We start from the raw sequence: 16,497 nt of genomic DNA, 5'->3' as shown, positions 1-16,497 counted from the left end.
TTGACAGTGTCACCACCCACTGCTCCAATTTGCTAATTAAATTTGCTGACAATACTACATTGATTGGCCTTATCTCAAATAATAATGAGGCAGCCAACAGGGTAAAAGTCATCACCCTGACATAGTGGGGTCAAGAAAACAACCTCTCGTACAATGTCGCAAAAACAAAGGAGCTGGTTGTGGACTACAAGAGGAATGGAGACAGCTTTAAATTCCTCAGCATACACATCACTAAGGATCTCATGTGGTCTGTATGTACTGGCTGTGTGGTAAAACAGCACAACAGTGCCTCCTTGACCTCAGACGGTTGAAGAAGTTTGGCATGAGTCCACAAATCCTAAGGACTTTCTACAGGGGCACGGTTGAGAGCATCCTGACTGGCTGCATCACTGCCTGGTATGGGAACTGTACTTCCTTCAATTGCAGGACTCTGCAGAGAGTGATGCAGACAGCCCAGCGCATCTGTAGATGTGAACTTCCCACTCACTATTCAGGACATTTACAAAGACAGGTGTGTAAAAAGAGCCTGAAGGATCATTGGGGACCTGAGTCACCCTGAGCTACCATCTAGGAAACGGTACTACAGCGTAAAAGCCAGGACCAACAGGCTCCAAGACAGTTTCTTCCACCAGGCCATCAGACTGATTAACTCACGCTCACACTATTATATTTCTATGCTATGTTGACTGTCCTGTTGTACACTTAATTTGTTACAAATGACTAAAAATTGTATATTACACATTCAGATGGAGACGTAACATAAAGATTTTTACTCCTCATGTATGTGAAGGACCTAAGTAATAAAGTCAACTCAATTCTTAAAGCACACGGTATTGGGGATAAGGTATTGATGTGGATGGAGAATTGGTTAGCAGACAGGAAGCAAAGAGTGGGAATAAACGGGACCTTTTCAGAATGGCAGGCGGTGACTAGTGGGGTACCGCAAGGCTCAGTGCTGGGACCCCAGTTGTTTACAATATATATTAATGACTTGGATGAGGGAATTAAATGCAGCATCTCCAAGTTTGCGATGACACGAAGCTGGGTGGCAGTGTTAGCTGTGAGGAGGATGCTAAGAGGATGCAGAGTGACTTGGATAGGTTGGGTGAGTGGGCAAATTCATGGCAGATGCAATTTAATGTGGATAAATGTGAAGTTATCCACTTTGGTAGCAAAAATAGGAAAACAGATTATTATCTGAATGGTGGTCGATTAGGAAAAGGGGAGGTGCAACGAGACCTGGGTGTCATTATACACCAGTCATTGAAAGTGGGCATGCAGGTACAGCAGGCGGTGAAAAAGGCGAATGGTATGCTGGCATTTATAGCGAGAGGATTTGAGTACAGGAGCAGGGAGGTACTACTGCAGTTGTACAAGGCCTTGGTGAGACCACACCTGGAGTATTGTGTGCAGTTTTGGTCCCCTAATCTGAGGAAAGACATCCTTGCCATAGAGGGAGTACAAAGAAGGTTCACCAGATTGATTCCTGGGATGGCAGGACTTTCGTATGAAGAAAGACTGGATGAACTGGGCTTGTACTCGTTGGAATTTAGAAGATTGAGGGGGGATCTGATTGAAACGTATAAAATCCTAAAGGGATTGGACAGGCTAGATGCAGGAAGATTGTTTCCGATGTTGGGGAAGTCCAGAACAAGGGGTCACAGTTTGAGGATAAAGGGGAAGCCTTTTAGGACCGAGATTAGGAAAAACTTCTTCACTCAGAGGGTGGTGAATCTGTGGAATTCTCTGCCACAGAAAGCAGTTGAGGCCAGTACATTGGTTATATTTAAGAGGGAGTTAGATATGGCCCTTGTGGCTACGGGGATCAGTGGGTATGGAGGGAAGGCTGGGGCGGGGTTCTGAGTTGGACGATCAGCCATGATCATAATAAATGGCGGTGCAGGCTCGAAGGGCCGAATGGCCTACTCCTGCACCTATTTTCTATGTTTCTATGTTTCTAATTCAAACCTGTGCTGATTTTGTTAATCTAAAGAACACTTCAGGATAAGACCATAAGACCATAAGAAATAGGAGCAGAAGTAGGCTATTTGGCCCATTGAGTCTGCTCCGCCATCAATCATGGGCTGATCCAATTCTTCAAGTCATCCCCACTCCCCTGCCTTCTCCCCATACCCTTTGATGCCCTGGCTGATCAAGAACCTATCTATCTTTGCCTTAAATACACCTAATGACATGGCCTCCACAGCCCCTCATGCCAACAAATTCCACAGATTTACCACCCTCTGACTAAAGTAATTTCTCTGCATCTCAGTTCTAAAAGGACATCCTTCAATCCTGAAGTCATGCCCTCTTGTCCTAGAATCCCCTACCATGGGAAATAACTTTGCTATATCTAATCTGTTCAGGCTTTTTAACATTCGGAATGTTTCTAAAACATTCCCCCTCATTCTCCTGAACTCCAGAGAATACAGCCCAACAGCTGCCAGATGTTCCTCATACAGTAACCCTTTCATTCCTGGAATCATTCTCGTGAATCTTCTCTGAATCCTCTCCAATGTCAGTATATCCTTTCTAAAATAAGGATCCCAAAACTGCACACAACACTCGAAGTGTGGTCTCATGAGTGCCTTATAGAGCCTCAACATCACATCCCTGCTCTTGTATTCAACACCTCTAGAAATGAATGCCAACATTGCATTTGCCTTCTTTATAACCGTATATAGTGAGCTCCTCTGTCGATAATGATTAGGAACTAATACACTGTTTTATAGTACTGTAGTAGCATTGATAGTGTTCTAATTTGTTGTGCATTTTGTTTAAATACACAATTAAGGGTGCCACAGTGCAACGCTATTACAGCTGGGGCTTTGGAGTTTGGAGTTCAATCCCGGCTTCCTCTGTAAGGAGCTTGTATGTCCTCCCCATGCAACACATGGGTTTCCTCCCACAGTCCAAAGACATACTGGTTAGTTGGTTAGCTGGTTGCTGTGAATTGTCCTGTGATTAGGCTCGGGTTAAATCGGCGGGTTGGTGGCAGCATGGCTCAAAGGGCCAGAAGAACCTATTCCATGCTGTATCTCAAAATGAATGAATGAACAAACAAATAAACAAATAGACACTCAGTTGAACAATAGTTTGTCATCTTTATATCACCTTAGCTCTTTCCATGAAACTTTGACTAATTAGGACAGCTGCTTAACTGGGCCAAAATGTACTGGTCCCGATGTGTCCCAATTAACAGGAATCCACTATAGCTCAGTGAATGTATCCTTGACTAAATATAACCTATTTTTCCTGTTTCCTGCTCTATCCCTTTCCACGCTACTGACATTAATAATAGGATTGCGTTCTACCCTGCCGGCTTCACATCTAACAAATTACTCACTGCATTACCTAATTAGGGATCACGATTAGCAGTACCCAGTGTTGATCAGAACTATATATGTAAACTTCTGATCTCCAAAGCCATCGAATATTATTGCCCAAACCCATCACAGGTGTAAGTGAATCAACCTCTCTCTTGTACTTTGGCCATCCACTTCTGTTTTACTGGAAGTTACACTCAGTCATCCTCTGCTTTGACGTCAAAGGCAGTTGCTCCCATATTACTTCCAGAATCAGTTCCTGTGTTCATGTTTGGAACAAGTTTCTGAAGAGGTCAGAATCTAGGCAGCACCAGTTGAGAGATTAGAGTGTCACTGAAGAATCTGCCGCCCTCTACCCAACTAGGAAACTTCCATCTCTTTGAGTAAAATATATAACATACAGAACATAGAACAGTACTGTACAGTACAAGCCCTTAGGCGTGCGATATGCTGACCTTTTAACCAACTCCAACATGATTCTAATGCTTCTGCCCCACGTAGCCTTTCACTTTCTTTACAACCATGTTTTTATCTACGAATCTCTCAAAAGTCCCTAATGAGTCTGTCTCTACCATCTCCCCTGATAGTACATTCCATGTACCCACCACTCTGTAAAAAAAAATCTACTGTACCTTTGACATCCTCCCTTAACTTTCCTCCAATCACCTCAAAATGATGACTTCATGTATTAGCCATTTCCTCCCTGGTAAAAAGGAACAGGCAATCCAATCTACTTATGTGTCTTATCAACTTGTACATCTCTATCAACTCACATCTTATCCTCTTTGCTCCAAAGAAAAAAGCCCTGCCTTGTACAACATTTTCTGTAATCCAGGAGGCATACTGGTAAATCTCCTCTGCATCCTCTCTAAAGCTTCCACATTTTTCCAATAACGAGGTGACTAGAATTGAACGCAATACCCCAGGTGTAGTCTAACCAAAGTTCTACTGAGCCGTATAATTAGCTCTCGGCTCTTGAACACAATCCCCTGTCTAATGAAGGCCAACATAACAAATGCCTTCTTAACAACCCTATCAATATGCATGGTAACTTTGAGGGGCATGGACCTCCAAGATCATTTTGTTCCTCTACACAGCAAAGAATTTTTCCATTAACTCTGTGCTCTTTCTTCAAGTTCGACATTCCAAAGTTAATCACTTCAGACTTTTCCAGATTGAACTCCATCTGCCACTTCTCAGCCCATTTCTGCACCCTATCAATGTCCTGTTGCAGCCTTCTATACTATCCATAACACCACCAACCTTCATGTCATCCGTAACCCATCCTTCCACTTCTCCATCCAAGTCATTTATAAAGATCACAAAGAGCAGGGGTCCAGAACAGACCTCTGTGGAACACCTCTGGCTACCAATCTCCAGAGGATGCTCTATCTACTACCACCCTCTGCCTTCCGTGGGGAAGACAATTCTGAATCCACACACCCAAGTTTCCTTGGATCCCATGCTTGCTGACATTCTGAATGAGCCGACCATGGGGAACCCCTAAAAACACCTTACTAAAATCCATTCACATTCACTGTTCTACTTTCATCAATTTGTCCCGTCATTTCTTTGAAGAATTTAATCAGACTTACGTCCCTCACACAGCCGTACTGACTATCCCTAATCAGACTATGCTTCTCCAAGTGCTCGTAAATCCTGTCTCTAAGAATCATCTCCAATAATTTTTCCATCACTGATATCAGACTCAGTGGTCTATAATTCCCAAGATTATTCCTATTATCTTTCTTCAACAGAGGAATAACATTTGCCACCCTCCAAACTTCTGGTACAATTCCTGTGGCCAATGAGGATGCAAAGATCATCGCCAAAAGAGGAGCAATTCCTTGCCTTGCTTCCTTTAGTAACATGGGGTACATCCCGTCCAGTTCTGGGAACTTATCTATTCTAATGCTTTTCATAAATTCCAATGTATTTTCTTTCTTAATGTTGATATGTTGCAGCCTGTTCTACACTGTTCTTATATTTGTCAATGTCCCTCTTACTGGTGAATACTGAAGCAAAGTATTCATTCAGAACCTCCCTTTCCACCTCCTCCTCCAGGCACATGTTCTTTATTTTATCCCTGATCAGTCTGACTCTCACTGTAGTCACCCTCCAGTTCTTTATGTACATATAGAACAACTTGGGGTTTTCCATAATCCTACTCACTAAGGCCTTCCAGCTCTCCTAAGTCCCTTCTTAAGTTCTTTTCTGGCTACCTTGTAACTCTCCAGAGCCCTGCCTGATCTTTGCTTCTTAAACCTTCAGAGTGCTTCTTTCTTCCTTCTGACTAGGTGTTCCATATTTCTGGGCAACCATGGTTCCTTCACCCTACCATTCTTTCCCTGCCTCAATGGGACAAACCTATCCAGGACCCTGTGCAAGTGCTCCCTAAACAACCTCCACATTTCTGTTGTGTGTTTCCCTGAATAAATCCGTTCCCTATTTACACTCCCAAGTTCCTGCCTAATAGCATCATAATTCACCCTCTCCCTTGAATACTTTTGCATACTATCTGCTCCTATCCTAGTCCAAGGCCTGTCGAAGGTCAGGGAAATGTGGTCACTGTATCCGAAATGCTCACCCACTAAGAAATCTGGCACCTGACCAGGTTCATTGCCTAGTACTAGATCCAGTATGGCCTCTCCTCTCGTTGGCCTGTCCACATACGCATTGCGACAGGAATCTTTCCTGGGCACACCTCTCAAATTCTACCCCATCTAAATATTATGCACTGAGGAGATGCCAGTCAATATTAGGGAAGTTGAAGTCAACCATGACAACACCCTATTATTTTTGCATCTTTCCAAAATTTGCCTTCTGATCTGTTCCTCAGTGTCTCTGCTGCTATTGGGGTTCTATAAAATACTCTCAGTAGAATGATTGCTCCATTCCTATTTCTGACTTTCACCACCCAGACTGACTTAGTACATGATTCTTCAACATAGTCCTTCCTTTCTGCAACCATGATACTATTCCTGATTAGCAATGTCACTCCCCCACCTCTTTTACCTCCCTTCCTGTCCCTTTCGAAATATCTAAAACCCAGAACATCTAGTAGTCATTTCTGCCCTTGTAACAGCCTCTGTAATCGGCCAGCCTCTGATGCAGGAGACTCATGAATTTGCAATGGTTTCCTCCCACAGTCTAAAGAAGTACCAGTTGGTGGGTTAGTTGGTCATTGTAAATTGTTCTGTGATTAGGCTAGGATTAAATTGGAGGATTGCTAGGCAGCGTGGCTCAGCAGGCTGGAAGGACCAGCTCTGCACTGCATCTCAATAAATAAATGAAAGGTTTTAAAAGGTTAGAGGCCAAATGCTGGCAAATGGGAACGGGTTAGATGGGACATCATGTGCAGCATTGACCAACTTGACCACACATTATGTATGACTTTGTAAGATTCCAACTGAGTTGCTTTTGTAGCATTGTGCATACGGTGGAGATTTTATCCCCTCCAGCAGAACTCTTCCCTCATGACCTCTTGTTCAATCAAAACTAGAAATCATTGAAGATCAATTGAAATAGAGAGTTTGGAAAATTGGTATGGCTGAGAGCTTTTCCTGCAGTTTCAACTGGACCATCATAACCCAGTGCTCAGGATTGGTGTCAAAATGGGGTTGTATCAATAATACCATCACCAGTCATCTAATGCATGCATGCATGTAGAATTTGCATTACTTAATTTGACAAGAATCACACAATATTGACCAGAACAACATGTGCAAGCCTCTGATCACTCAAACATAGGAACAGCTCTGAGACACTCACTGCAAAATCTGTGACATCATTTTAGTGTCATTAATTATGAGACAACATCAGCAGCATAAAGGTGAATTGTATATGGAATGAGCTGTAAATTTCCCACCAGAAATGGTCACCACTACAACATAACCTGGGAAGATCATCTTTATCTGAAAATTATCTTTGTTCTGCAAACTTTCTGGAGCAATATGCCATTTTTATTCCATAAAAAATAATATTCTCTTACCTATTAGATACTTCAATAAGAAAAAAATATTCTGGCCCTTTAAGTCCTTCTGCCGGTATATCACTGCAAGGCGAGTTCTTTTGGCAAACCCACCTAAAGCAAAAATATTCCAAAAAAGTTCAGTAACGTTCAGTTTACATCCTACTACACTTATTATTGTTTCGTCACCTTTCTTTAAAATTCATTTTCCTTTAAATTTCTACTACCTTCCATTAACTAGTTAACCTACTGATAATTGTGATGCTTCCTGTATTAGGTGAGGCTTATCAGTCTAAGTTACAAAGAGTTGAGAATATTTTTACTGAAGTATCATCAGAAATGGAATGGATCAATTATTCAACGGTTCCATTTAATATCAGAGAATGTATACAGTATACAACCTGAAATTCTTACTCTTCACAAACGAAACAGAAGAAAGCCCCAAACAATGAATGACAGAAAAACATTAGAACCCCATAGTCCCCTCCCCCTCCCCTCCCCCACTGTTCCAGCAGGAAGCATCAGTGCCCGCCACCTACCAAGCAAGCAGTCACAAAGCCCTCAAAGAGGGAGCATGATCTGTCGTCCAACAAAAAACTATTGTTCACCCAACAATTTGACATGCCACAAGCTAGCTAGCTAGTTCTCTCGCTCGCTCTCTCTCTCTCTCTCTCTCTCTCTCTCTCTCTCTCTCTCTCTCTCATTCATTCACTCACTAATAAGGTTAGGAAAATGCAGATGCAGCTGGCTTAATCTCTTCTCAAAGAACAACTATCAACATCCCATAAATAAATCTAATGGATGATCATTGGACTCTCTTTAGAAGGATTCAAAGGTTCATTTATTATCAAAGTATACAACTCTGGGATTCTTCTTCTCCAGATAGCCACTTGAAAAGAAAAAGAACAGCAACACAATCACCAACCCCCAAAATCTCCTCAGCCACAAGAAATGCAACAAGAACATCAGCCTCCGAATACACCTCTCCATGAACAAAGAAACTAACAAAAAATAATTGCAACAAGATCATCAATCCCCAGACTCCATATCTCGCAGGAAAAAAAGAGAAAGAATGGGTGAAAAACAGAGAATAAGAAAAAATTATAAAACTGAAGAAGTCCATATACCATAGTCCAAATCCATATCCATATCCATAGCCATATTCAAAACACAGAAAACCTCAGTAACATTCTTCAGGCAGAGTGACAGGCCACACAGGCTTTCATCTCCAGCAGTAGAGCAACCCATCAGCGATCAGAAGGCAGACAGCCGATGCTCAAGTTCCACATTCCCCCAATGTTTTAATCTCCCTTGTCACTTTAATCAGCAAAATAGAGTCGAATATTGGCTTGCACTACCCGCAGTTTCCTCGCCTTGAGGCCCGCACTTTTTGCCTCTCAGAATCCTCTGAGACCACTAAACATTGGATCCCACAAATGATCTCCAAACTGCAGATCACAGGCTCCAGCAGTTCCAGAAACATATTCAAGACAAAAGACATATGTAAAAGACATAAGAAAGTGAAATAAATAGTTTTGCGGTCTATCTAGAAAATGTCGACCGTGGGACATTGTACGCAGGCACCATCTTGACCAGAACTTAACTTTCCTTCAGAATAAAGATCGGACATGTACATAATATTCTAGGTATGGTTTCACCGGAGTCCTCTGTAAGTGCACTAAATATTTGCACTCAAATTGTCTTGCAATAAAGCTGCTTTCCTTATTGCTTGCAATACATGCTTTACCTTCCTGTAATCATGTGCAAGGGCATAAAAATGTTGAAACCCTACAGCACAGTACAGGCCCTTCAGCCCAGAAAGCTGTGCTGAACATGCCTTTACCTTAGAAATTACTTAGGGTTACCCATAGCCCTCTACTTTTTTCTAAGTTCACTCAGCTGTTTCTGAAAATTAACAACTTTTCAACAACTGGGATGCCAGGTAGCACCGTTGAGCCCTCTGGAGACGTCATGGGCTTACCAACGAAACGTCAAAGAAGGAGGGTGCCCACCTGATGATCGCAATGACGTACCTACCCTCCCTCCTTGTCACCACTCCAAGCCCACTGCCAACATCGAGAGTGCCAACTTACCATAGGGATTGAAACATCAAGTCCTAGTAGATCTACTAAACCCTACCAAGTTCAAGTTCAAAGTAAATTTATTATTAAATTATGTATACCATCCTCCAAGAGGACCACAACCTTGTCGTGGTTTGGATGCTTGTGTGTTTCAATGACCCGGAGAGCTAAGCTGGCTGGAGTCAGGACTTTATGCTTTGGCTCTTGGGAGGGTCACCCATGCCAAACAGGTCAAGGGGTAAAGGACAGATTAAGAGTGGGCCACTGGTCCTCCAGGTTCAGGGGTCAGCTCAGGGCTAACAACCTTGACTGATGAAACAAAGAATCCTTCTATGAAGAATTCCCTATGTCTGAATGCAATGGTATTCTGGAGTCTCTTGGGTCCTGCATGACTAATAACAGTGAAAACTGAGAAGAAGCTGCTGACATGATGAAGGAAGCCACCAGAGATGGAGCACCTTCTTTGGTGGCCTAAATGCCAGTAGCATAATGGGCAGTCAGTTAGAATGTATACCATATACAACATTGATATTCATTTTCTTGCTGGCACCTAGAGGAAAACAAAGAAATCCAATAGATTCCATGGGTGCAATGTTCCGACAAGAACTGTCCTTTGTTATTCAAATAACAAGTCATGGGTAACAAAGGACATTAAGGCCATCCTGAACGCTAAAAAGAGGGCGTTTAGAGATGCAAATAGGGAGGAGCTGAGGGCATACAGAGGGACCTGAAAGCTAGGATCAGGGAGGCTAAAGACAGGTACAAGAGGAAGCTTGAGTGGAAACTCCAGCAGAACAACATGAGAGAGGTCTGGAGGGGGATGAGGACCATCACTGGGTTCCAGCAAACTAGCAACAGAGGAGCTGAAGGCAGTGTGGACAGGGCCAACGACTTAACCTGTTCGTTAACAGATTTGACATTGTGGCCCCTGCCCATCCCCCAAATGAGTCATCTGTTGTCGGCCCCCAACCAACACATATTCCACTCTCCCCTCCTACCCCTCCTCACAGTCCACCACCCTGCTCTCATGACTATACCCCTTCCCCATACAAAACCGCCATGGTGGGCTTCACAGCTGAACAGGTGAGAAGACAGCTGAAACGTCTCAACCCAAGCAAGGCTGCAGGACCAGATGGTGTCAGTACCAGGGTGCTCAAAGCCTGTGCCCCTCAGCTATGTGGAGTACTTCGCCATGTCTTCAACCTGAGCCTGAGGCTCCGGAGGGTTCCTGTGCTGTGGAAGACGTCCTGCCTCGTCCCTGTGCCGAAGACACCGCGTCCCAGCGGCCTCAATGACTACAGACCAGTGGCATTAACCTCCCACATCATGAAGACCCTGGAGAGACTTGTTCTGGAGCTGCTCTGGCCTATGGTCAGGCCACACTTAGATCTCCTCCAGTTCGCCTACCAGCCCCCACTAGGAGTTGAGGATGCCATCGTCTACCTGCTGAACCATGTCCACGCCCACCTGGACAAGCCAGCGAGCACTGTGAGGGTCATGCTTTTGACTTCTCCAGTGCGTTCAACACCATCCGCCCTGCTCTGCTGGGGGAGAAGCTGACAGCGATGCAGGTGGTTGCTTTCCTGGTGTCATGGATTCTTGATTACCTGACTGGCAGACCACAGTATGTGTGCTTGCAACACTGTGTGTCCGACAGAGTGATCAGCAGCACTGGGGCTCCACAGGGGACTGTCTTGTCTCCCTTTCTCTTCACCATTTACACCTCGGACTTCAACTACTGCACAGAGTCTTGTCATCTTCAGAAGTTTTCTGATGACTCTGCCATAGTTGGATGCATCAGCAAGGGAGATGAGGCTGAGTACAGGGCTACGGTAGGAAACTTTGTCACATGGTGTGAGCAGAATTATCTGCAGCTTAATGTGAAAAAGGCTAAGAAGCTGGTGGTAGACCTGAGGAGAGCTAAGGTACCGGTGACCCCTGTTTCCATCCAGGGGGTCAGTGTGGACATGGTGGAGGATTACAAATACCTGGGGATACCAATTAACAATAAACTGGACTGGTCAAAGAACACTGAGGCTGTCTACAAGAAGGGTCAGAGCCATCTCTAATTCCTGAAGAGACTGAGGTCCTTTAACATCTGCCGGACGATGCTGAGGATGTTCTATGAGTCTGTGGTGGCCAGTGCTATCATGTTTGCTGTTGTGTGCTGGGGCAGCAGGCACCAACAGAATCATCAAACTCATTCGTAAGGCCAGTGATGTTGTGGGGATGGAACTGGGCTCTCTGATGGTGGTGTCTGAAAAGAGGATGCTGTCCAAGTTGCATGCCATCTTGGACAATGTCTCCCATCCACTACATAACGTACTGGTTGGGCACAGGAGTACATTCAGCCAGAGACTCATTCCACCGAGATGCAACACAGAGTGTCATAGGAAGTCATTCCTGCCTGTGTGTGGCCATCAAACTTTACAACTCCTCCCTTGGAGGGTCAGACACCCTGAGCCAATAGGCTGGTCCTGGACTTATTTCCTGGCATAATTTACATATTACTATTTAACTATTTATGGTTTTATTACTATTTATTATTTATGGTGCAACTGTAACGAAAACCAATTTCCCCCAGGATCGATAAAGTATGACTGTGACTATGACTACGACTATGAAAACCGTACATAACAACAGCAGAGTCCCTGAAAGTGAGCCTACAAGTTGTGTAGTAAGTTCATCACTGAGATTAGTGAAACTACCTATGCCAGTCCAGAAGCCCAAATGCTTGACGGCAATAACTGTTCCTGAACCTGATGGTGTTGCGCCTCAGACACCTGCACCTCCCGCCTGATGGCAGTCGCAGGAAGAGTGGGAGACAGTTCAAATGCAGGCAAATGAGACAGGTTAGTGTGTGGGCTGTACACCAGTTTGCCGGCTGCTCTCAGGCCTCCACACATTAATCTGGCTTGAAGTCCACTCCACTGCTTGCTCTTCTGGTGATGGCTGGCCTTCGTCCACTTCAAGGTGCCCTATCTACATTCCTGAGAGTCAAGTTTGCCGAATCCTTCAGGAGATCACTAGTTTGCTTAGTCGGTTCAAAAGTACGTTTCTTAAAGGGAAATTACAGGCTGTGGATTGTAGTGATCATAGTTCAGAAAAATGCTTAATGCCTTGGGACTGAGGATTAGGGTTAGCTTTAGACTTCCTTCCATACTAGGTCTATGGATTCTAATGAAGCCAATGTGAGAAGTGCAGACTCTTCCAAGGGTAGGACGTAAGCAAATGGACTGGTAAATTAGCTTGTGAATTGCACCTTTTGCAGAGCCTCTGTGTGTACCCGATGCATGACCTAGAGGTTCTCAATACCAATTGGATTGCTCCTATTGTGCCCATGCGAAGAGATTGAACAAACTTAGGTTGTTTTCTCTGGAGCGGCAGAGGCTGAGGGGGAATCTGATAGAGGTTTATAAGATTATGAGGGGCACAGAACATAGAAGAGTGTAGCACAGGAACAGGCCACTCGGCCCACAATGTTGTGCTCAGCCAGCTAAACAGCAAATTAAAAGCCACTGGACACTATTCCTGCCAAAGGGTCTCGGACCGAAACATCGACTGTACTTTTTTCCATTGATGCTGCCAGGCCTGCTGAGTTCCTCCAGCATTTTGTGTGTGTGTTGCTTGGATTTCCAGCATCTGCAGATTTTCTCTTGTTTGTGAACACTATTCCCCCTACCTACATTATGCCCATATCCATTCATCTTCCTAACATCCATGCAATTATCTCTTAAGAGCTACTAATATATTTCCCTCCACCAGCATACCAGGCAGTGCATTCCAGACATCCATGACTCTCTGAGTGAAAAACGTACCCCTCACATCCCCTTTGTACCGACCTCCTCTCACCTTCAGTGCAGGCCCTCTGATATTAGATATTTCAAAGACATACTGTAAATAGACAGCCAGTATCTTTTTCTCACCTGGTTGGAATGTCCAATACCTAGAGATACCGAGAGGGAAGGTGGTACCTTCAGTGAGAGGTGGAAAGTTCAAAGGCAAGGCAAGATTTTTTTTACACACACAGAGTGGTGGATACCTGAGATGCCTTACCTGGGGAGGTGTGAAGGCAAATAATATACAACAAAGGCATTCAAAGGCACATCAATGTGTGGGAAAGGAGAGGATATGGATTCTTTATAGACAGGATTAATTTAGTTGGCCATTTGATTAATTATTTAATTAATTCAGCATACATTGTAGGCCAAAGGGCGTGTTCCTGCGCTGTACTGTTCAGTGTTCTACGTTCTCTACTCTGAGCAGTCATGGATCAGGGATTTCTAGAAGCCAGTAGCGATGTAGCATTTCTTTGAGCTTGATCCACGGGCACATTTTCTCCCACCCACCTGGTAACCTCTTCCCATGGCGAAGGCCAGAATATCATCTCTCTTGGAAGCCTGGTGCCAGGTATGAGAATGATATGGCCCATCCAGTGTAGTTGGCTGAGCGTAACTAGGGCCTGTCTATGCTGTCAACTGTCTGCTGGAGGAAGCCCTAGTTTCAGGAGTGTAAAGGAGGGCAGAGATCGCTGCTACCTGGTAATTATATGTCTGAGGCCTTGATCTTCAAATACTCTTTTCTTAAATAAGTATAGGCACGCTGACTCACATTAATTAGACTCTGTTTTTTTCAAATTAACATAAATCCTGTCCTTTAGATCTTACTTCAGTAATTTCCTTACTACTGACATAAGGCTCATGGCCTATAGTTATCTTGTTTATCCCTGCCACCCTTCTTAAACTGCAGTATTATGTATCCTCCACAAAACTATTTCTTCTTCTTTCAAGTATGACTCTACTACTAAGCTGTGTGCCATTAGAACTGTGATTTACATTTTGAGGATGTGTTTTGACTGAGCAACCTAGCCTTTGCAGCCTTTGAGAGAATTTGATGAGGCTTGCAGCAGAATGATGCGGCTATGATCATTGCTTCTCTCCATTTGGGCTATCAAGCAAGGTTGAAGCGGACAAGGACGAGAGCAGAAGACGTGTGGGTTATGGGGAAAAGACAAGAAATTGGGGCTAAGAGGGAAAATGGAACAGCCATGATGAAATGGTAGAACAGGCTCGTTGGGCCAAATGACCTAATTCTGCTCCTATATCCTATGGTCTTATGGTCATACTGGAATATGCTGTCCCTAATCTCTTGCTAACACCCTCTTAAAAGAATTCCACTTCTCAGATTCATTTAATCTTCAAGTATCTGCTCCAAATCTTCTTTTGTCAAGTCCTCCCTTGCATTAAAATTCCTGTTTGCCCCATTTTGGGACTTTAACTTGAGGACCAAACTTATCCTTTCTCATAACTAGCTTGAAACGTACAGAATCATGGTAATTGTTTCCATGGTGTTCCACCACCTAAGAGGAAGTTAAGTTACCCCTCTCTGGTAAGACAAAATAGATATTGTCTCAAAATCTTGAACTGAATTAACAAACTGTGCTCCATCTAAGCCCTTTGCATTAGGGAAATGGAAATCAATATTTGGAAAGTTAAAGCTCCCAACTACAGTAAGCTAATTGCTTTTATACCTTTTTGGAATTTGCTTGCATATTTATTCCTCTAGTGGCAGCACAGTTGCACAGCAGTTCGTGTAACACTTTACAGCACCTTTACAGTAAAAATAGAGGTTCAATTCCCACTGCTCTCTGTACAGAGTTGGCATGTTCTCCCCATGACTGTGTCCGCTTTCTCTGGGTGCTCCAGTTTCCTCCCACATTCCAAAGGCATAGCGTTAGTAAGTTGTTCGTATGCTACGTTGGTGCTGGAAGCATGCCTACGCTTGCTGTGTTAGTTATTGACATAATTCACTGTAATTTTCATTGTGCATGTGACAAAGGAAGCTATTCTTTTCCTTCTGAGGACTGAGAAACCTATTGTATAAAGCTAGCAAAGTGATTACTCCACTCTCACTCCTAAATTCAACTCACTAGATGATCTCTTCAGGACAATACCTCTAAGTACTGCTCTCCCTAATCAGCAGTGTGACAACCCCTTCATTTTTGCATCTCCCTCTGTGACACCTGAAAATTCAATATCCCGGAAGATTAACCTGTTAGTCTAGCCTTTCATTCAACAACAACCTGTGCCGACAATAACCTGGTCCTTAACACCCAGATAACCAAGGAGATCATTGTGGACTTCAGGCATGCTAGGAGTTACACTCACCCCCTCATCTACATCAACGGAACTGTAGTGGAGCGTGTATCATGCTTCAAATTCCTTGGTGTCCACATTTCCGAGGATCTCACCTGGTCCCTGAACTCCTCCATCCTGACCAAAAAGGCGCAACAGCACCTTTATTTCCTGCGGAGCATCAAGAAAGCTCACCTCTGTCCCAGGATTCTGATGAACTTTTACCGCTGTACCATTGAGAGCATACTCACCAACTGCATCTCAGTGTGGTATGGCAATTGTCCCGTATTGGACCACAAAGCACTCCAGCATGTGGTGAAAACTGCCCAGCAGATTATTGGCACCTAATTGCCCACCATTGAGAACATCTACCATAAACGCTGCCTCGGCAAGGCAAAAAGCATTATCAAGGATGCATCTCACCCTAACCATGGACTTTTTACTCTCCTCCCATCCGGTGGGCGCTACAGGAGCCTCCGCTCCCGCACCAGCAGGCACAGGAAGAGCTTCTTCCCCGAGGCTGTGACACTGCTGAACCTCTCATCACATGGCTAAGCAGTATTACACCCATATTGTACTGTCTCAGTACTTTTATATTCATGTGCTGTAGCACTTAATTTTTATTCACAGTTGTTTTGTAAATAACACTATTCTTTGCATTTCTGGTCAGATGCTAACAGCATTTCATTAGCTTTGTATCTGTACTCGACACAATAACACTTTGCATTAATGCATGGACTAGGCCTCAAGCTGCAGTGTCGCCTGTTTACAGCTGGCAGGGTGAGGTGTCAGAGTCAGCGCACTCCACCAGGGATGGTGTGGCATGGCATCCAAGATGCAGTCAGTGCTGCCCCTAGTGTTCACTCAGCAGACAAGCTCTGTTGTGGTCATCTGCTTATTTTGGTGGCGTTGGATGGCTTGAGTTTGCACTCTTTGAGTGGCTGTATCCTTCTATCTTATACATGCTGTGTGTGCTTTGTGCTGTG

The 16,497-nt window shown here is 44.0% G+C and overlaps 1 protein-coding gene across 5 annotated transcripts in view; it reads right to left on the bottom strand.

The window, feature by feature from the left end:
* Window positions 1-16,497, bottom strand: part of LOC140204440 (cation channel sperm-associated auxiliary subunit gamma-like) — a 176,679-nt gene that overhangs the window by 18,748 nt on the left and 141,434 nt on the right. For 4 of the 5 annotated variants that reach the window (XR_011887612.1, XM_072271161.1, XM_072271159.1 and 1 more), the window contains one exon: window positions 7,318-7,410. The exons of the other annotated variant lie outside the window; for it this stretch is intronic. Coding sequence is in view for 3 of the 4 variants with exons in the window: in XM_072271161.1 (XP_072127262.1) it covers window positions 7,318-7,410 (93 nt within the window). In the remaining variant the exon portion in view is untranslated. The remainder of the gene's footprint in view (window positions 1-7,317; window positions 7,411-16,497) is intronic. 5 annotated transcript variants of the gene reach the window in all.

The sequence above is a fragment of the Mobula birostris genome, chromosome 10, assembly GCF_030028105.1.
Source record: "Mobula birostris isolate sMobBir1 chromosome 10, sMobBir1.hap1, whole genome shotgun sequence".
Classification (NCBI taxonomy): domain Eukaryota; kingdom Metazoa; phylum Chordata; class Chondrichthyes; order Myliobatiformes; family Myliobatidae; genus Mobula; species Mobula birostris.
This window is presented reverse-complemented; position numbering and strand designations above follow the sequence as displayed.